General features: G+C 38.8%; 1 protein-coding gene across 1 annotated transcript in view; it reads left to right on the top strand.

Annotated features, from left to right (window-relative positions):
• The window catches only part of RELN (reelin), a 305,272-nt gene that overhangs the window by 111,651 nt on the left and 170,834 nt on the right, over positions 1 to 22,787 (top strand). The window contains exons 4-5 of the mRNA XM_075024802.1: positions 13,278 to 13,348; positions 22,479 to 22,511. Coding sequence (XP_074880903.1) covers positions 13,278 to 13,348; positions 22,479 to 22,511 — 104 coding nt within the window. The remainder of the gene's footprint in view (positions 1 to 13,277; positions 13,349 to 22,478; positions 22,512 to 22,787) is intronic.

Raw genomic sequence — 22,787 nt, 5'->3', positions numbered from 1 at the left:
GTTTCAATCATGCTTCCTAAAACCAACAGATCAAAATTCTTTACAACGTTCTTAATGGTAAACTCTTCAAAAGACTAAATATCAGTGTGGAAAATATTGAAGAACAGTTTTCGACAACACTAATAACAGCTGCAAAAAAGTAAGGTATTTCCTTACAGCAAGACAACATGAAAATTTTTGTAGCAAGCATAGATGAAAAGATTTGTGAATGGAAACTTGGATAAGATTCATGTTCTGGTTGACTAAATGTATCTAAAAATATTTATGACATTTTCTGTTTCTCTTAGTTCGGGAATTCTGATAATTTTTCATATAATTTTATACAGAGCCAATAATACAGCCAGAACTATGTTTAGGTGCGATATATATTGAGAAACAGAAATAAATATGTAATTTGAAATTCTGAAGCTAAAAGTACATGTGAGCATGTGTCCACTGAGTATTATTAATATATAAACCCAGGTCTTCAGTCTTCAGGGATTGGCCTCAAGTCAATAAAATAAAAAAAAAGGAGATGGGCAGCAATGTCATGCAAGGAAACCAAACTTATTATGAGCTGTTTGATTGAGGGATCCTCAGAAATGGATGTACCTGGAAGCTAAAAGGCATAGATAACCAGCTGTATTTTAAAACATTTTATTTGTTGTTTGCAATATATTGTTTTTCACACTTTCTACTAGTATAACATAGCAGAGTTAATCTTTGCCAATGTATGAAGTCTGCCTGTTTCCTTAGCATGTGCCAAACAAGTGGTACTGCATAGTTAATGCTGCTATTTTTACAGCATTGTTTTTAGATGCTGTTCTTGGATATGTCTTATTTTCTTCTAAATTGATAATCGTAACTCTGTCATCCGTATGCCTTTACCAGTTAACAGTTTAGTGCTATTCCTTCCATCTGTCTCATGGGTCTTACTTCAATTCTTTTGACTCACAGCCACATCCATCCCATCCGTAGGGACAAGGTACCTTCCAGCTTGTGGTATATTGTTTTTTCACTGTAGTTTTTCAAGATTTCAGCCATTCTCTCTGCAGACATGGGATTTTTTTTCCAGAGATCAGTGGATTTTTGGTGATCATTCAAAATGGGAAACTGCCATTTAAAATGGGAAATACTTGTGGTACCTTTACGTGACTTCCCATCAAATCTAGTATCTGTTATGAATCCATCTGTAACAGTGATGCTCGGACGTCTGGTCAGTTTTACTTAGACTGCATGGGAAGATTTATCTCAGGGATGGGATGTCACTGCTTCCCATTGCCAGGGGACTCTGCCTGGAGCTAATACTTCTGATATTTTTGCCAAAGGGAGTGCTCAGAAGGACCAAAGTTTTAGAAAACCTGTCTGATTTACCCTGACACATTCCTGAATTTATCCCGAGCAGCTTATGGGAAGTGTCTCTTCCCTAATGGTACAGGGGCTTGTACTAAATGCAGTGGTGGACCTACTACCCAAAGTTCCTTAACTGAAGAGGAGAGATTTGCAAGAACAAACCCACTTTTCTTGTTGTTGTTTATCTGATGCAGTCTTTTAAAAAAAACTTAAAAACTGTGACACTCTGAAACCCCATTAGAATATCAGTTTTGAGAAGAGGTCCTCTTTTATCGCTAAGTGTTAGCTCAAGTTTGCTGTTTTATTAATCAACTATAAACTTCTTAGCTATACAAATTACAGATGAATTTCCCTAATTTCCAGCACCACTCTGCTATGTACAACACCAGATGTGCAAGTCTCTGATGAATACCTTCATCTGGAATACTTGGTATTTGGGATTCCAGACATGGGAATTTGAGCTCCCAAGCAATATTTCATGTAACAGAGCAATAATTATTTGTGTGTATTTGAAAAGTTCACCTTCCTGGTAACATTACTGAACTGAATTCCCAATATATTCCTTTCGATTGGAAGCTGTCATTAGCAAATAAATGAAGAGTTGAAGTCTGGTTGCATTTCACCCAATATTGCCATTTTTTGTTCATCTGGGACATAGGGAATCCAGTGTTGGGACTGTGCTAAAGAGTCTCAGAACATCAACAGGATATTTTCCTACAAAGATTCGTTCTAGTGTTGTGCTCATTCTGCCAGAGATTTCTGAAAACAGATCTGTGCTCAGAGGAAAAATGAAGTCAGTAACAAAGAACTGAGACCAACCATCTATTCTGGAAGTACTTACATTATTGCTTCGATTCTCTGTCACTTTGTTTTCTTTCAAGGCTGCAGTTATAAATCTCTTCATTAATACTTTACTTTAAGAGAAGGGGTTTTAGAGTTTGATGTCTTTTTTAATAATAGGCTTAAAGAATTATTATCAACACAGTATCAAAAGGAGATATTATGGCAATTTAGCTTAGTGGGTAATTTATTTCTGAGTAAGATAAATAATGGATTGTTTCCTAGTGAGAAACATGGGTGCAAACTCATTATTGTTGGAACAGTATATTATATGGGAGGCTGCTGTTCAAATGACTTGTAAATTGAGAGTATTTATGCCTGTGTCAAGTGACTGACCAATTCAAGCTAAAGTTCACACAGCAGTTTTTGTTTAACATAATCTTGATAACCCTAGCAGTATTTTATCAAGCAAAACCATTCACAAATACTAGAACTGTGAGCCTGGACATGCACTTGGGCAATGTGGCAAAAGCAGGGCTGTATGTGTTTGATTAGTGTAGCTGACCCTGCTTTGAACAGGAGGTTGGTCTGGACCTCCTGTGGTCCCCACCAACTTGGCTTTTCTTACAATCCTATGATCCTCTCTAAGGTGTGAGGATGAGTCTGTGTGGGCAGGCCATGGTCTCTTGGGTGGAGGAAGAAGAACTTCTGCCCATGGCTCAGAAGCAGCTGCATTCATCCATTTTGGAGCTGGCAGCAGGGTGGAAAGTTGGGTCCTGACTACAGCTGCCAGCTTGCAAAGACAGAGCTCCCATCCACAGCAGAAGTGGAGGCCAGCACCAAGAGATTCTGGGCCATTGCTAGCACTGTGCAAGGGGAGCACAAGGGCTTTGCTTACCCCTAACAGCTGCTGAAAGTCGCTGGTTTGGAAAGCAGGGCTGGACGACAGGACCTATTGAAAACAGATTGTTCTCTTTTAAATATGTTTCTGTTTGATCTTTCCGGCTGAGGTGGGAGAGGTTGGGTATAATTTAGATAATTTGGGTCTCTGAGTGTCCTTTAATCCAAACTTTAAGACATTACTCAAATGGGCATCTCTGAAACAAATGTCACTGTTGAAGAAACACCTAACTATGCTGTGAGCAGCAGGATCCATGAAGCCCAGTTTTCTATGTATTTGGGCAGTAAGTCCCCATAGCACCCACACCACAGTACTCCCAGCTGTACTCATATCTCAGCCTTGCCTGCAATACCTCCAGGGTCCCTGAATAGCCTCCTAGCCTTCCCCAGTACATCCAGCTCCTGCTATTGATGCCAGGCCTCCTCACCATAGCCTCTCCAGTTTATGCCGTGTGCCTGATGCCATTCCACCTGCTTCTTTTGGCTGGAGTTCTGTGATACTTAAAAAATTTGTCATTTTTTTCAGTGGCTGATAGAATTAATTATTGTTCTAAGGCAATATTTCACCTGCCAATTTCTATTTGTAAGCTGGTATGGTCTTCAGGGATATATGTTTTCTTCCAACACATAAATCTAGCTGAAAATTAAAAAACATGCAGGAGAAATAACTGTCCTTTGCATGATTTGTGACCCTGCATTTTTTCAAGAGGTTTGCCATATTCCCAGCAAGCAGGAGGCAAGTAAGAGTAAGGAGGCAATAACAGTTCTTCAATAACAACTGTAGCAGGTTCTTCCTTAGTTTGATTTTTATCAGTCTGTGATAAAAGTGTACTTAATTTGTTTTTCAGTCCTCTGAAAACATTTAGGACAGTGGGAAGACTGCAAAGAAACATTAGACAAGGAGTGTATTATTTCAGCGTTCGGTGAAGCCTTAGGAAAGGAAACGTGCCCCATGTTCTCTGGGGTGCAGCCTGTGGTCATTCTGATTTTTGATGGAACGTTTTCTAGCTTTAGAATAAAGAGGTAGGTTTTATCCTTCCCTGGTAAGCTGATTTGCACGTTGTGGATGCACCAGTTGCATCCTTTAGTTAGTATTGAAATGAGTGTTTTTTAATAAATGGGGTTAATTTGGCTATTTGAAGATTTCTCCTTGTGGGTTGTAAAGCAAATAGAGGTTCCAGATTCTCCTATGGTCCAGCTCATCCACAACTGCTGGCAACATCCTTCGGGAGCAGTAGGCAGCTAAAGCAGGTTAGAGCAGGCTGCTCAAACCCTAACTGGGAAATGAATAGAGGTACAGATGGTATGAGAGCAGTGAACTGAAAAGGTGGCCTTAAAATAATCCTTTTTTCCATTATTTAAGATCTTCTAAAACCAAAGTTGTTTTCATCATAGGATCTCATATGCTGTTTCAGATTTTACTCTTTTATATTTTAAATGTTTTTAAGTTTTCACTGTATTCGTTGAATATGTTATTTCTTATCGGCTTTCATGTAAAAACATATCACACCAGAAGACCCCAGAGCATCAACTACCTGCAAACTCTTGATTTTCTGGAATCATGCAAAACCCTTGGCACTTCTGGTGGATATTCTGAGATACGCAGCCATAAACTCATGGATAGGGACACTCAATATCACAGGTATTTATGCAAAGTGTTGGACATAATAAACTGGTTAATTCTTTTGTACTATGAAAAGCAGTTCTCAAAATAAGTGTTGATTAATCTGATTAGATGCAAACCTTGCTTTCATTTCTTTACTTTTATCTGACATGCAAAATCTTAGAATCATGGGCTACAGGATAATGAAGACTGGAAGGGACCTCAGGAGGTCTCTAGTCCAACATCTTGCTCAAAGCAGGGTCAGACCAGATTGCTCAGGGCTTTAATCCAGTTGGGTCTTAAAATACAGCAGTGATGGAGAGGAACTGCACAACCTCCCTTGGCTGGCTGCTGTCAGATCCCCCCAAAGTCATCTCTTCTCCAGGCTCAGTAAGCCCTGGTCCCTCAGCTTCTCTTCACAGGGCAGGTGCTCCAGCCCCAACTATCTTGGTGGCCTCTGCTGAACTCATCCCAGTTGATCAGCATTGTCAAACTTAATTAGTTCACGTTGCTAAGAAAAGGGTCATATACATTGAAGAAGCATATAGGAAATAACTATGTGCTGCAAGTCTATTTACTTAATATCTCTATGTTCCTTTAGATATGTCAAGTACTTTAAAATCCACAGTAACTGTAACATTTCTTCTTGTGATACAGTAAAAGACAAAGTTTTTTTCATTCTTGAAGGATAATTTAGGTGATTGAATGGTATCTTTACTGAATATAGGCTTTAGAAGACTACACAAGCAAAATTTGGGAAAACCAGTAGGTTTTATACCAAAAAGATGTAATATATTCATTAGCTTAGGGTTAAATGTACATTTCAAATAGTTGTAAATACTCAATGCATTAAAAACCTAAAATCCATACAATCGGTATTTCACTAGATAATGAAGTACAACACATTGCAAAACCTAAGACAAGGACAGCATCCTCTCCCAAACACTGAAAAAGATGGAAAACAGGGACCTAGTTGTTGGCACTGTGTCAGTAGAGAGACAATGGATGCTTGTTCTATTATTTATATGAATCTGACTGCTTGGCAGATGCTACTGCAATAACCCTTTATTTAACATGTAGAAAGAATAGAATTTGCTTTCCTTTATAGTCACACAATGCAAAATACTAATGAAAATGTTGGATTTCCTGTAGCTGAGAAGAAAGTATTGTCCTAATCTGCTTTCAGTCAGCAAGAAGCTCTAATCATTGCAGTCACATAAAACTAGGTAGAATTTAAAAAAAAAAGTCTTTTTATTCTCCGAGATACAAGGGAAAGGAGGATGAAAATGTTTATATACAGTTTAAAATGGTAATTCTTATTTTTTCCTATTTCAAAATGCATATGGACTGTTCTGCTGTATCCCTCTTTTGTACTCACACCTTGCAACAAAAACTTTTTAGGACTACAAAAGAAAGTTCTTATAAATTGTAAAGTGTAGGGACCAGAGCTGCCTGTGAACCCTAATGCTTCCAATGCTGTAACCTTAGATCCATTCTCTGTAATACAGGCTATAATTATATGTTAATCTCATTTATTTTTCTACTTGACATTTGTTTTATTCAAATCTTGGTTAAAGAAAGTCCTTAAATATGTACTTAAATCAATCCCTAATCAGACCAGCACATCCTAAGTATACACAGCCTAGCATAGGTTTCTATGTTAAACCGTAAAAAATTTAAATTAATTTCATTTGGGGCTGATGTTACCATTTAACTGCTGTATTCCTCCCCTTATATTTATCCCAAATCATCATATTGTCTCTCAAACATATAACTTTTTTTAAATGCCAAAGAGCAACAAAACCCGCCTTGTGTCTTACAAGTGTCTTGTAAGTGTGCTGGACCAGTCGAAAATGCACACATCAGGTCAACGCACAGGAGCGTGCACAGACCACTGCACACTTTTAAAAGAGGCTGAAGTGTGGTTGAAGTTGTAGGTTTTAAAAATGCATGTTTTGCATGGCATGCACTGAATGAGATAAAAGTTCTGCAAGACCAGCTGGATGCAGGTTTGGGTCTACCAACACTGAAAGAGTTACAATTAGCTTTTCAGACTGCATAGATAGTGTGTGGGAGGGAGAAATAGCCCATCTCTGCACATAGTGTGTTTTAATCCCAACCCAGTGAGTTTCTGCCAGGCATATCAATGTTTTGGTGCATGTTTCGTTAATGTCAGTGTGGTCTCAGGTAAAGGTAGTTGATGTGGGTACACATGCTCTCATGTCCATATGCAGAAATGCAAGTGTGGCTTTAAATGTTGGTTTAATACCAAAAACATCTGCAAAAGGAGACTTTGATTTCTTTCCTTGGTGTTTATTGGCTCTTGCTGAGAAGGCTTTTGACATTTGTTCTACATTTTCTGTCTCTTAGACTTCATTATTTTCAAAATTTTTTTAAACAAAATTTTAACAAAGATACTGACCACACCCTTAGGTTGACTTTTGAGTCCCTTTCCCCACATGCACAGTCCCCAGAGGTAAATTCAGAGACAAGAGAGAAAGTGAAGTGGCTCTTGTTTCTCTTGCATTTACTCTATGTGAAGGCAAAGGAGTCTTAACTCACCCATGAAGTAAGTCATGAGCATAATTTATGAATGTGAACCACAAACTTCAGCTCAGGACAGCTGCCCCAAATGAAATGATAGCTCTTTGCCCTCTAACACATACCCTAGCTTTTGCTGGCCACTTTAATCCTTTCCCTCTGAAGACTTTTCACCTCTGATCAAAGCTTTTAGAGCAGGTGTGCTAATTCCAGTCTCCTGAACAAGTGTCTACATAAGTAATTACATCTTACTTGCCAGATTTCCCTGTGAGTTTATGCTGAATATGGTCAGGACAGATGACTTTTTTTATAGCATCTTAGGGAAGAAACCATCTGGGACAGGGAGGGGAAGGCAGAGTCAAAAATGTGCCTTTCAGAACACAGAAATCTAATTCCTGCTGCTTTAATTAGACTGTGCTTGCATGTCAAGTGGAAACTGAAAAAAACAACTTAGAGGCATTTAACCAGTAGCTGAAAGCCTCCCACCCAAGCACCTTCTGGATCAGCAGCCATGAGTGCTCTGTGCATTCTCCCTGCTGACCCCAACACCAACACCATCTCCCAGTCAGGTGTAATATGTTGGTCTTGGCTGCTCTCGAAGAAATTGTCACCAAAGATTTCAGCCATGGTAGGAGACACGGGCTAAAACGCAGACCAGCCTGGCCTCACCTCTGCCACGCATAGTAAATGGTCATTACACCACCTTTGCAGGGCACTGCAAGAGAATGTTTCACACTCCCACCAAGAAAGGCTGGACACGACTACCCTGTGTACTTAATCTCCAGAAGGCCTATTCTCCATCTTGCTTTTGAAGTTATTTTATTTAGACATCTCTTAATTAGGCAATATTGGGGGATCATATTTTTTTAAAAAAGACAACAGCTAAAACAAGACAACCCTACAAGCAGAGATGGTCATGCAAATTTAACAATGTATTAAAAATCCACCAGTTCATTTGCATAAAGAGGGCAAATATCTGCCCTGGCCTCTAGGCAGTGCTGCTGTGCATCCTTTCCACACATGGAGCTGGCAGAGCCAGGCAACACAGGCAGTGTCTGTGCATGGCTCAGTCCCACGTACCCTGTGCTTTCCCAAGCTGAAACACTCTCTTTAAAATGCAATCTGTTAATAAAAACATGTTAGCAATGCATGTGAATCCAATGTGAAATATGAGATACTTCAGTATAAAATCACAACAGCAATTATTGTGTATGCATTGCTTTGTTTTCTGTTCCAGACCAGTCTCATCAGATGCCCAGCACCAACCATCTGCCCTGCAGCAGCAGGGTGGGAGCATGGTCCGTGCTGTCAGTGGATCAGACCTGATTTGGGGGGACAGCGCTGTGGGGTTTGAGAAGACCAATCTCAGCTTCATATAGGAGGTCACTGATTTTCCTGGAGCTGGCGCTGTGGATGTCACCCTAAATTTCCTCCAGTGGAAGCAGTCATGAGCCACTGTGTACAGATATGCAATGCAGCTGCTAGCAGCAGGCACAGGGTTAAACTCTGCTAGTGTGGGTAAAAAATAACCTCATTTTCCTTGGTCCCGGTGAAAATCTTTTGGGGGATGTCATGAGATGAGGTATTTTACTGTAGAAACCTGAGTCTTTTCCCAGTCTTGTCCCCCCCGCAAATGAATTTGTCCCAGTGCCTTTCCTTGCCAGGGAAATTCGCAGATGCCAAGCACCCCTGTAAGGGCAGAGTGACCACTGGGCATGTGAACTCCAGAGCATGACCAAATGGTGGCAACTTCAGGGGAAGGCCTGGAACAGGTACTCTGCTCCTAGACATGCAGCTCAGCATGCTGCATCTAATCAACAGGAGGCTGGAGGGACGTCTCTCTAGAGGTTCATGAATGTATGTGTTTCTGGATTTCTTTTCTCCCAAACCGCCTGGCAAGAATCTGTGTCATTACACAGGACAAATTGATATTACTTAGGCTATGTTCAGAGGAGCTGGCAATACTGCACTTGAATAAAATGTTTTAAGCTTGTTGGCGCTTGAGCAGGGTGGCATTTCAAGTCTGTTTCACAGGTGATGTGGACTATATGTAGTTCAAGTAGAGAATCAGCAAGTCATATTTCTTTTTTTGCTTTTCCATGACAGACAATCTAAAAGTCTTTATTGGCACCCGATTTCAACTTGAATAGTTGTGGTTTAGGAAGGAAAATTACAGAATTGCTGTAATTGAAGCATGGGGTTGGTAATGCCTTGAACTGACAGTAAGCCTTGACACTCGATATGGTCTTCTTGCGTTCAGACCTCTTTCTTCCTCTGTCAGCAGTTTATCTCCTCTTGCTACTTTTAAAAAACACATTTTCCTCTCTGTCTTGCATAGCCCCAAGCAGACAAATACATCTAGGCTAGTGGCAGTGTGAAGTTAATATAAAGAGGAACCTTATTACCTTTAAGTTGTTCTTCTTTCAAAGCTCTCACTTACCATGTCAGGATGTTCCTGTTCCCTCCCATTTTTTCGTTTATTTTTTATCCCTTTGGAAAGATTCATTCCTAGTAAAGAATTACCTCTGGGGACATGCAGAGCTTGCATCTTGCCTTTCGGCTGACTGACAGGTCAGATTTGATTAGTCACTTGCCCTTTATCTGGAAATAAATAGCATACATTGACAGAGTGCGACTATAGACTGGTGTGGAGTAACACCAATTAATAGTACCCTTCATCTAAGCGATATTTAACTACATTAAAGACAGTGTATAAACTTTTGAAAAACAGCACAAAAATCAGTTACGGGATATATATGTCAAGAAAACAAAACCCCATAGTGAATAGTTGAATAATTTTCTTTCTCTAGTAGAGTCTCTTTCAGGCATTGCCAGTATTATTTTTATTATAATTACTATAAATATTATGTAGTTGTTAGACTTGAGTCTGAATATAGGGATGGATGTGTTTTTGGATATGTTACATATTTTTAAGAGAAAAATCCAAATTCATGATCCTGTTCCATTAAGCTCACTTGTCAGGTAGGAACATCACCAGCAAAGAAAGTTCAATACAGAAAAGATACGTTTCGCGTTTCTATCTAAAAGTAGCATAGTTCATGCATAATTGCACTACATTATTGTCATTTCCTCCATGAATAAAGCATAAATACAGAGAAAAACAAGGAGATAATACTGGTAAACTGACAGTAGCAATACCCTTAATAATTCTCCGAAGCTGCACCGGCTAGTGCAGAACTCATGTGTATGCCCATTGCAAAACTAATGCTAATGTGAGCATATGCTGTAGGAAGTGGTGCCCTTACTCCACGGCACTGTTGTCTCCAGGGTGCAGATCGCTCCTGCTATGGAGCAGCAATAATTGGCTCCTAGTGTGCATTATCAAGCAAGGGATGATAGACACAGAAAGATGCAGATCATTCAGTTGGCTGCTGGCTCTCTCCCCAGATCCCCTTTTTCTCACATGTGTGCAGAGATCCAGTAAACAGTACACAGTTTAGTTTTATTGGTATTATTTGGTATTTGTTTGCATTCAGACACACACTTGAGCGCCGCTCTGCATGGGGTCCGTGTTTCCTATCTGCCTCAGAAAGGAATTTTGTGGTTGCCATTGTTGTTGCGTTACATCCTGAATTGTATCCCAAGCTGTTGTATAAACAGCATCTCTGAAGTCCCAGTCCACTGCTAATGTAAGTTTTCTTTCTCACTGCCTACAAAGAGCCCTCTCTTCCACCCTGCCAGCTTGGGGGAGGGATAGAAATGTTGTACAAAATACCTTCTATGCCTTAGGTGTGGCATTTTCTTGTATGTGCTCAGGAGCATGGTGAGCCAGGTTTTTGCTCAAGACATGGAATTCCCACAGTGAAACATATTTGCAAAACATGTCTGTTGGTGCTGTGTTGGACCCAAAGCTGGCTGTGGAATGCCCTGCCATTTCAGCTGCTAGAGGAAGTCACGATATGTGGTCCTTTTAAAGAAGCCTGGGCACACGTTCGATTTTGGAGATTGTTTGGTCCCATTCTGACTTGTGTGTCCACATACACCTGTGAGGAAATTTGCAGAAATGTGTGAGCGAACATGGTTTCTTGCATATTCATCACAACACAGCTTTAAGAAATACTTTAGTTCATACTTTTAAATGAGACTTAAAGTCTCAGCTCTCTTGCCTTTATGCGCTGGGGCAATGTATTTTTTTTCTTTCACTCCGTACTCAGTATGGTCACCAGTCTTGTCAGCAGATGAAGAAATGCTAATGAAGAACTATGGCATGACATTTTGCTGTATTTTACAGAAGTGTTGGAAATCCTAAAATAGTTTCCATGATGCACATGGTAGGGACTACAACCAAAACCTCGCACTGGTAATCTGATCCCAGGACTGTGGCCAAAATACTATTGCTGCCAGGTGAGGCAAGGCTCCAGCTTTATGTATGCCTCTGAAAGTCCAAGCAGATGGAAAAAGCAACACAGCTCTCCTTCCGCAAGCAGAGGAAGGGAATGCCCTAAAAGCCATAGCAGCATCAGGTGGCCGTAGTTTTGCATTTCTGGATGTGCACATTGGTGTAAATGGAGCTTTTCTAAATGAGCATGAAGCAAGTTAGATCCCAGAGAAGTTTTCATTTACTCCTGTTTGTACTCTGACAGTTTGCAGATAGATTTTGCCTTGAGGATCCACTGTATATGTAAAATTTAATATTAGATGTGTTACTTGTGTTGTTCTTCCTTGTCAGTGTAACTGGCCTAGTAGCCAAGAAAAAAAGTGATATATTTTGACTTTCCTTTCAGACCATTCCTTTATGGTCCTTCCTGACTTTTTCATAAGCAAGAGAGGCATGATCCGTTAGAGAGGGCACACAGCTGGCTGAGAAGTAGCTTTCAATGTCCTACTGTTGAACTGAGAGGCTATTTCAAGAAGTTCATATGGATCTGTCTTGATCCCATTAATGTTAATTATTTTCATTACTGATTTGGAGAAAGGATAAAGATGTATGAAGAATGTGTATGAGTCTAGACAGATATTGGAAGAACTTTGGCTGCAAGAAATCGGACTTCAGAGGCAACACTGGCAAATACCGAGAGGTTTTGAAATCCCTGAGATAAAACTGAAGTTATGAAGTACTACACTTAGAAAAGAGGGAAGAAATGAGCAATTGGAAATAAAGAATAACTAGCACTGTTAGTATGACAGCTCTGTAAGAGAAAAACAAATCAAATTGCATTGTATTTCTAGCTGATTATGAGAAAACAAAATGACAAATCTTTCTCCATCATACATTAGCTGGTCTATTAGCTGTGGGTCATTAATGGGAAATAATTATTCTTAAGACAAAACTGGTGAGACCTCAAGTATAGAAACTCTATCTGCAGCTATAGGCATATCACTTCCTCAAAGATGGGGGCAGACTGAGACCAGAAGAGACCAAGAAAACAGTACATTGTTCAGAAAGTGAATGGTTAGAGGACAGGCAGTGTGAAGGTATCGGGCTTGAGGGAAAAAAAACAGAAAGCACGATGATGTTTAAAAAAAAAAGGAGAAAGTAATCCACTTCAGCTTGTCTGGACAATGAGGGAAATAAAAAGAAGGAACAACTTAATTGGCAGCAAAACCCAATACAAAAAAATGTTGTACGGTCTCCTTTTTTGGAGATGTTTGACTGAGGCCTGGGGCAGAGAGCTTATCTGTCTCTCCCTTTGTTTCCAGAGAGGATTTCTGGACACCCATTCAAGCTCTACATTTCTATCAGTAGTGTATAACAGTACTGCCATTGCTGTTGCCTCTTGGGTCGTGTGACTATTAATTTCACAGGGCAGCAGCTCTGCAACCTTTTCTTCTATTCTGTACTGAGACAGGAACGCTTTGTCAGACAGAGTGATGTGCTTAGCTTTGCAATATGCTTACTTTTACTCATGTCCTTCGTTGAATCCCTGTGCCAGTGCTGTTTATTACCAACCTAGCCATATTGGTTTAGGAACTTTTCTTCTGCTATACACAGAAACAATCCCTACAAATTATTCTATGAATTTCAAAGAGTGCAGAAAGAAGAACACAGGAAGAAAGCAGAATGGGACTTCTGATTTGATTAGTCATGCATATATATATACATATGCATATATAAATAAAAATACTACATGATTTATTGTTGTCTTTTTTATGTTCACAGGGCTACAGCTACTCATAGGGGCCAAGTTATATTCAAGGATGCCTTAGCACAACAGCTGTGTGAACAGGGAGGTAAGAGCCGCCATCATATTAAAAATATGTGGCAAATATGGTTTTCCATTGTACTTGCATGTCAGTGTTACTCATCATGAAAGCTATTTTGTATAAAACTTAATATGAGGATCTTATTTATATTCTTAAAACTGATATTTTCTTTGGCTTCATACTTCCCATTAGTTATCTGTAAAAATCCTTTGTCCTCTAAACATTGGGGAATATATAAAAGTTAAAGTAAATCCTATTGCATTATACACTTACCTGAAATCAGCCTGTAACCACCAACATTTGTTTTTTGTCAAAACCACAAGCTAAGTTTTAAGTCTCACTGTATTAACTATAAGCAAAAAATGCAGTATACCTGAAGCAAAAGCTTTGTTTACCATCCAGCTCACACCTATCTCTGTGAAGAGCCTGCCTTCCCATTTTGTGAAAGTAGGCCATGAAATTTTCTCCCGTCACCTGCAACATTTGATCATTTTTATAGCTAAACAAAATGTTTGACTTAGACAAACTTTAAAAATCTGATTGTTTGCACAGCTTATCATATATATCCTTTTGATGAATAACCTAAAAATAAATGTCCTGTTGTCAGCTGTTGTCTACAAACAGTACACTGCTTTGAACCTGCTTCATTAAAGCAGTGGGAAGTAGAGAAGGTATCCATCATTTTGGTACAGGAGAGAAAGGAATTTCTGTGCTGATTTTCTCTGCAAAATTCCAGTAATACTTCCATGTGAAAAGAGACAGTGAAACATGGGCCAAACAGTCTAAAATAAATATTTCAAAATTAGAAATGTGTTGTCATATTAACAAACAAGAGAAAATCCCCCAAAATACATCCTTTGGGGGCATTAGAGCTATAGGGTTTTTTTTCTCCTATGAGTTTGGGAATATCTGTGCAAAGACTGCTGCAATAAGAAACTGTTGAACTTCATGTCAGGAGCATATACTGAGTTATTCATGTAAGGTATGAATAGTACCTCCGTGATAATGAGGGAAAAGTTTTAATTTTCAATTTCAGTATTTGAGTTTTGAGTATTTTAATATTTCAATGGGAAGTAGGAAGTGGGATTCAGAGAGGTGGCTGTAGATCTTAGCTAACAAGCTAGGAAGTTTAGTTATATTTCAAATGAATTAGAAAAATGTAACACGGGTGCTGGCCATCAGAGGGGAGTGTTATGATGGTCTGGATGGAAGGTGATTGGGCCAGGCATGTATCAGTATTTTTACTGTGTGGAAGGAAAAAACATCTGGAGAAATTACCAAAATGCATTTGGTATTCAGAACAGAAGATAAATTGTATCCCCATAATGTGGGTGTGCAAGAGTAGTGTCTTGGTGACTAGTATAAGGGGATTTGGGAACAGAATTGTCGGCAGGATCACCATTTGGGATGTGCTAAGGAGGATGGTGAGGATATCTCACACAGGCTACTCACTGTATGGACACAAGTCAAGAGTGGAAAAACTAATATGCAGAGTCATCAGCATAAAATGATGAAAAGCCTCATAAGCAGATGAAAGTCTACAAAGCAGGGCTGCATAGTGAGCGCACCACAGCCAAAGGCGGTCTGTGGTGGCCAGAACAGGTAAGGAAAGGAGAAGGAAATAAAAAGACTTATTGATGGCAGAGTGATAGGGGGCCAGAGAGCTGGCAGTGACCAGCACAATGAAAGCTACATGCAAGCAAGCTGACTATCAGTGTCAGAACTGGCAGCATGGTCAAGGAGAATATGGGCAAAGCAACAAGATTTCTCCCTGCTAGAAGAAAATACCTTGATAAACAGAGACTAGTGAGTAGAAATCTATCCATACAGGCTTTGACAGTCCTTTCTTCAGACATGCTGTACCAGGAGATTTTAGTAGGAGAGCAGACAGCAGAAATTATAATTCTTTCACCCTTCTCTGCTTTACATTTCTCCAATTTTGGAGCATAACCTAACCTCAAATCAACATTTTAGCAACACTTAGGTTGGTTAGAACAGTAAGTCATTATAGTACTGCGTGCTGTCCCTGAGTTCACAGGGACTGCAGAAAAAGGAGAAAATGGGATTTGCGTATTGGTTGTGTGTAGAGAATAAAAGATGCTGAGATGTGCCATCCCTGGGCCTTCGCTGGCTGCTCAGCTGTGACAGTCACTTTGCCTCCTTCTCCCATCTAGCCACTGATAGCCACATCCTGCACAGCTTCCCTGAAAGGGCCTCCAGCTTCCCCACCTCGTCATAGTCTCCTGCATTCTCATTACTTTTGTCTTTCCTGTGATATTCCCAGCAATTCTCTTTGCTTTGTATACAGTCACTTCAGAGACTTTGTGGATTTGTCTTCTCCAAAATACGTGATGTCACTGTGGTAACTCTGCAAACATCAGGTTTGACTTAGTCAAGGATCACCCAGAGGTACTGTTCTATGAGCAGGTGACTGTATGACAGCCATGTAATCAGTCATCAAATTTCCTTGCAATACCGATGCACAAGCTTCTCAGAGGTTCTCTTGGTCCTTCTCCCACGTTTTTATCTTCACAAAGGCTTCTCTCCCCTTAGTTTCCTAGCTTGGCCACAGTTTTCTTGACTGAGATAGTCAACCACCCGGTTACCCATTGCCCTTCCTCCTATCCATTCCAGCACCAGGCTCTCTTCTGCCCTTTTGTACTTATTTCTTCAGCAGACAATGTGCATTGCGTTAGTGCCCCTAACCAGTGTGTACTATTATAACTCTTACAATACTAGGATTAATTTTTCTACTCAGATAAAAGATGCTTTCTTTGAAGCAAACCTCACTTCTTTTATTCCATGTAGACAATCACAGTTTCATCAATACTATTAATGTAAACAAAGGATTCTTTCAGAAAGAATTAGTGAATTTATTTAGACCAAATATCATATTAAGATATATGCAGAACAGCAAGGTAGATTGACATAAATGAGGTTTTATGGTCTCTTTCTGGCCCTAAACATTACTATACTGAAATGCTGTAGTGAATGATGTGACATATTAAGTAAAGAAAATAAAACCACAGGGCAACTTCATAGATTTATTACAGGATATCTTTTTAATAAGTATGTTCACTGGAGATTATATCAGACTTCATAATAACTAGTACAAAGGATATACATGAAGACATGAAAGTAGCAAGGAATCTCAGAAATCATGTTCACTGTGGCTGTCCACCCTCAGATGTGCATTAGTAAATCCTGATAGAGTTAATGGGATTTGTGCAGTGAAAGGAAAGTAGTTATTATTTTGAAGAGAATTAGAGGATGATAAAGGGTAGCATTAAGGGATGGCAATGCCAAACAAGCAGCCCTATATATAATGTAAATGGAATAAGCAGTGATGCCATAGGGAAAGATACCAAAGAAAGTAAAATAATCACTTGAAAAGCTGTGTGTTCAGCATATAACAAATATTTTAGGAAGATAGAGAGATCTTTGAGAACTAATGTAAGCTTTAAAGTTCATAAGAATTTTATTGGATATTGAAGAAAGGAGACTTAAAAATTATCACACAAAAGAGTTAATCCAGCAAAAATAGGCAAGGAAACACAAAACGTATAAGCCAAGACAGAAAAGTTACATGTCTTATAAATACATTTAAGGACAAATAAGGATGTTAGTGACTGATGATGTTCTTGCCATTAATAATATCTTTAATTAACAATATCTTTAACTTGTTGATCTAATAGGAAAATAAATGGAAAATAAGGTGAACTTACTATTGTGCAGTTTGATTCATATTTATTCCTGGCTTGAGTAGAACAAAAATCATACATTAATAAACTGTAGCATAATTAAAATGGAGTTGACAAAACATCAGACATGGCTGCATTCCACTGTAGAACTCAAAAGAGTTTAGGTCTGTATGAAAACAGTGATGCTGCTAGGAGAAACAGCTCACGGTGCAGGGATGGATGCAGCTGACATGTCACACAACCCTGCCTGCCTTTACTGCACCAAGTAGTGCTAAAGGGTTAAGAAGGCCATTTCCCTGGTACACTATGTAACTTTTGACCAGTAGCACTGTTCTTTGGAATAAGGACCATACTGGGAGATTCGTGAGTGTGTAATTTAGTTCTGACTGACTAGAGGAGAACAGAATAGTAAAACCTAAGAGATGGAAAAGATGAAGGATGTTGTTCCCTCCTAGTGCAAAATCATTCCTTTCAGCATAGATCCTAGAATTTTATACAATCTCATGCTCAATGCCACAAATTACAGGATTGGGACTCCTTTCTTAAGAAACCAGTCTACAGTCTGACAGATGTCTCCATATGAAAGTAAATCCTGAGAATTAGCCCAGACTCTCTTTTATTTGATCACTTTTGCCTGAATGTTTGTGGCAGACCTTTTAGGTGTGTTTTGTACCTTGTAAAATTTAAGAACGCTGAAAAACAAATGCAAAACAGATTGCAGGCTCTCAGGCTTGACCAGAACAGTATTTTACAGAACAGAAGACTGGAGTTTAGACCTGATGTATTGTTCCTTGGTTTATGTGTCAGCGAGAATAATGCAGCCCTCGGGCAACATGCTGACTGTCTCTTGGGGGATGTTCAGCCTCTATCATTCAATAATAACTTTGTTTACCAGTAGAGCGAAAGTATTGGCAGGAGTCTAAATAAAAGCATTCATTTCCTTCCTCGTCTTCATCTGGCTGCTAATGACAAGGAGACTGGACTTTTTTATAATCTGCAAAATAGAATATACCTCTCTCCACATCTCCTTTGTGATGAATTGATGATCAACAGCTAATGGCTGCTGGCTGTTGAACCCTGAGCACGGTGTTTGTCTGGGAGCATTTGAGCATTTGCGTTTCTGTAATTAATTTTTCCTTTATATTTAAAAAAAAAAAGTTCAGGGTTCTGAGAGAAAAAAAAAAGAAAAAAAAAAGTCTATTTTCCAGTGAGCTTTAAGAATATTTTCTTATGCTGTGTTCCCTCTCTATCCCTGTACACAGGCTTGACGCCACAGATCTGTGGAATATGGGTGTCAATAGTACAAACTGATGTTGCTGGAACATGTGTTTAATTTGCATTATGCTAGCTTTTTTTATCTGGAGACTAGTTTTGCTTAACAGTTAACCATTACCATGTTTAATGATTTTGGTTCTTATTTTTCCATTGACATCAGAACCATCACCAAATCTTTTTTCCCTCCTCATATTCTAGCTCCTCTATGTGAAGATGACATTCCCTTCCCACTTCTCTCCTATTTCCCTCCCTTCCAGTTTAACCGGAACAGGGCATATTTTTCTATTGGCTTAACCTTTCAGTAGCCTTACTTCATCCACAGAAAATTTTAACCTTTTACTCCAAAAGATGCCTTCATTCTCCTTCATCCCATTGACACAGAGCCCCACAATGACCCCATTGACTTTTGAATTCCCCATTAATTTCTTCAGGATTCTCACAGTTTGACTGTGGCCTTTCTGTCTCTGAATCACTTTGTATTGTGTACTTCCTTCTGTGCTTTTCCTTACCAAAGGGATTGCCTTGTCTTACAAGGCACGCACCCTACATTTCCTTACATTTTCTCATATTGTATTTGCTCATGCCTCTTAGATTGTGAACTCTGTTGAGCTCCATTTCCATTCTTTGCTTAGTACAATTCGTCTCTTGTAAAGCTCTGTATATACCCAGGGTGCTAGTTAAAAATCAAATAATAAATTCATTTACTTTACTTTTTTTAAAAGGTACAACATTCTCCTTCAATCTAAGATGCATTTTGGAGCCACACAAATACTGATCCTAAATTTAAAACCACCCAACCATGTGCCTAAGGACAATCTAAAAAAGTGAATCATGGTTTAAAATACAAACAACAATGGCCGGTTTTTTCCCCTCTCAGTCTGAAGTATTGTATAATTCTTTTTAAACTGTAAATGTTTTATATCTTTGCACTGTATAGCTACTCTGCACCATATAATTTTTTTTAGCTTTGTTGTGTTACATGAGGAAACTCCATTTGACTTCAGCCACACTGTATGCCCTACTGTACAATCCATATTGTTTTAAAATAAGTAGTTCTATAAATTGATAAAAAAGGCAGATCTGAAAATATTTTAACACTGCTACAATTGTTTTTGTGTCATGTTCTGAATTTCTATTATTTTGGGGACCTTAACTACAACACTTGAAGATCAACACAGTGGTGTTTTGCAATGAAATATAAAATGTAATACGGAAATTATTCATAGTGAGATAAAAGTCTAGGTTTATTGCTTATTAAGTGGTACCTTCACAGTCTTTTGTCATACTCAGCTCTGGAATTTGAATTACAAATCAGATGAAGGAATACCTGAGGCAAAAATGCTTGGGCTCTCAGATCCTGTAAAGATTTGGGAACCATCACCCCTCCTCAACATAAAGTCTTTGTTTGTAAGAACAACCTTTTGTCCAACATTAAGTGTCTGCTTAATTTCCACCTTTAGTTTTTTAAATGAGTGAACAGTAGCACTAGTATGCATCTGCAAAATTTCCTTCATTTCAGTCTATCGGTAAGCAGTTTTGGTTTGCAATATGCTATGCATATAATTGAAGAACTGTTTTAGGAAAAATTCTCAGATCCCGATTTTGTATTCTTTAAACACATAAACAGCTAGTTATATTTTTAAAAAATGCTGAAGTCAAAGGATTTTGCAAATGTAAAGATTCCACGTTTGTGCTATACCTGTGCCTTTTGGCTGAATGCTGAAATTTTGCTTAATAACTTAAGAAAGTATTATTAGTGACTGTGTGTATCCTGGGCTGGACTGCCTTCCACAGAAAGCTTCTTCCAAAGAGCAATGCCAAGCGACCTGGGATGAATGACAATCAAGTCTTTCATTTTCATTTTGAAGTCTGAACTGCTCTTGTTGGAGAGGAAGGTCTCTTTCGATGGAGTTACTCTCAAAGGCTAATGAAATTTGCTTGGCCAGCTGATGAGATGGCCTGACATGACCATCCTCCTCACAGATGAGCATTAGCAGAGTGGGCCTCAGCCACACCTGTGTTCACAATGGATCATCCCTTAGTAATGATCTGGAACTAATGAAAAGGTGTAATACAGAGCATCAGAGACAGTGGTCTTGTTTTAAGCTTAACATCTTAACATCTTACAATATCAGGAGTATTTCAAATCCCATGCCATAATGTACTTCTTTTCCTACAGGCAAAATCCAAACAGCTTGCATTGCTCAATCTGGGAAATAATTCAGTTAATCCAGTTTAATCCATTTCTTCTGTGCAAATAGTTTTTAAAAGTTTTCTAGAGAAATTTATACATGCCTCCATGAAGAAGAACAATGCTTGGGACTGCAAGGAACAAATGCAGTCTTCTCCTGTATAGTGTCCACCAGTGCATCCCAGTTTTATCCTGGAAGCAGCACCAAGCTTAATGTGCAATTGGCATTGTATTGCTCCAGATTTTGTACCGTCATGATGAGAGGTCTTGGCCATTGCTAGAGTCATTATTGGCATTTCTCCTGGGGAAGACAAGATGGCATGGATAAGTTGCTTGTATAAAAAAATGGAGCAAGTTAGCTGCATAAAGAAAGAAAGATTTCATATTTCTGCATGTCTGTGATTTCTGTTCAGCATCAGACTCTTAAGAATGCCTTTGCTCTTCTCTGCAGTAAAGCTTTCAGTGGTTCTGTGGTTGTTTTCAGCATTGTATATATATATATATATATATATATTTATATAAGGTTACTGGATGGAGTAAAACCTGTCGGTCTTCCAAGCTGTAAGTCAGTTAAATCAAAGGTTTCTGTCTAAGCTAAAGCCAGACTGCTTGCCATCCTTTTCTGGTCTGCAAATACCTCGGTTGTTTGTTGCTCAGGCTTCTTAATCACCAACTTCCCCATGAAATGTTGCAATTTCATTACAGAATGTCACGCCTCCATGCAAACCCAGTGTTTAAGGAGAAAGCAGGAAGAGAAAAACAAAATTCTTGAGATTTGTGTTGGTCTTTCTATTCAAATGACTATGTGTGAGGGCTTTACGCAGATTGCTGCATTCATTTTTATGTTTATTTTTAATCTATTTTTAATTTGTCAGATGTTATGACAGAAATTGCAGTACTTCAGTAATTTTTTGCAAATATGCTGAACAAATCAGGAGTAGTGATACAATTTAGGTCAGTGCCCAAGAAGAAACACAGAATCATCAAAAGAAGCCTGGCTTCAAAAATTCTCTTTTTTTGGTGTTCAATTTACCAAGTACAAAATACAACTAGAAATACAGCTGCATGGGTGAGGTACGGAGTGGCAAAAGAGGTAGCTGCTCCCCAGGAGCTTGCTTATTGCACCCTCTTTGCCTCCGTGAAAGAGGTGTAAGTTGCTTTGGATTTAAGATCAGGCCAGGCTATGGATGTAGTAGCTACCATGGAGTATCTAGCACACTGTGTTGTAACCACCTTCTAGCCTTCCCCATATTTTTTATGTAGCTGTGCCCTTTCAGATACATTCTGTTTTCATTTGTGTGATGTTACACTGAGACTCCTCTTGCAATGTGTAAGGAGAAGACTACTTAATAAAGTTTTATCATTTCACACACATGCTGGCCATGCAGTGTGTCACTACGATATTAGCTGTTTCTTGGAAGACAGAGACCTACTGGGGAATTGATTCAGCAATGCAAGTAAAAATGTGCTTTAAAATAAGTGTTTGATTCAATGATTTGCAGAGTCAATCTGTTACTTGTTGCCCTAGGAATACTAGGATTTTTTTCTCCCAACAATATACCCAGTAAAATGTTGTCCAGTGCAGTATAAATGGTCAAAGTGCGGCATTTCTGCCTCGCCTAGACTGTTTCTTTTGTTGAGACTAATTCCCACTTTCTTTGTCAATCATTGAATTACTGAATCTTAATCCAAATTATTTCTAATAATCTCTCATAATCCTAGACTAGACGTGATCTTTCTTACCTTTCTATACAAGCATTTCTGTCTTTCATTTATTATTGATGCTTATTTTAATTAGAGAATTTTTTTTCCTGTTATATTTTTATAACTTTCCGTATGTATCACATTTTTCATAATTCAACTGTCAGGATAGTTGACTAAAGAGAACATTTACTGTACAATTTGTTTTATGCTGAATCAATTTTTAATGCTGCAGTTAAGCCCTGATCATAGAAGATATTCATGCATTGTGTGTCTTTGTTCTCTGCAGCCCCGACAGAAGCTCCCTTACATCCTCACCTAGGTAGGTGATTTGTCATTCTTATTACTAAAACTCAGAATCACTAACTTTATTATAATAAACAATCTGTAAGGTCATATGAAACTAGCTCTGGGGAATTCAAATAAAAATGAGACTCATAAAATGAATTGAATTATGTCTAATTCTGATTAGTTGGTTTTTTGTTGTGATTTTTATTGCTGTTTATTTATTGCATTTGAACACTTGCAGTGCAAGTATATGACACTGCAGAGCTTTTCTTCTTAGCTATGTATTAGAGCATCTGTTTGTATGAGGACC

This window comes from Buteo buteo, chromosome 4 (genome assembly GCF_964188355.1).
Source record: "Buteo buteo chromosome 4, bButBut1.hap1.1, whole genome shotgun sequence".
NCBI lineage: Eukaryota > Metazoa > Chordata > Aves > Accipitriformes > Accipitridae > Buteo > Buteo buteo.
This window is presented reverse-complemented; position numbering and strand designations above follow the sequence as displayed.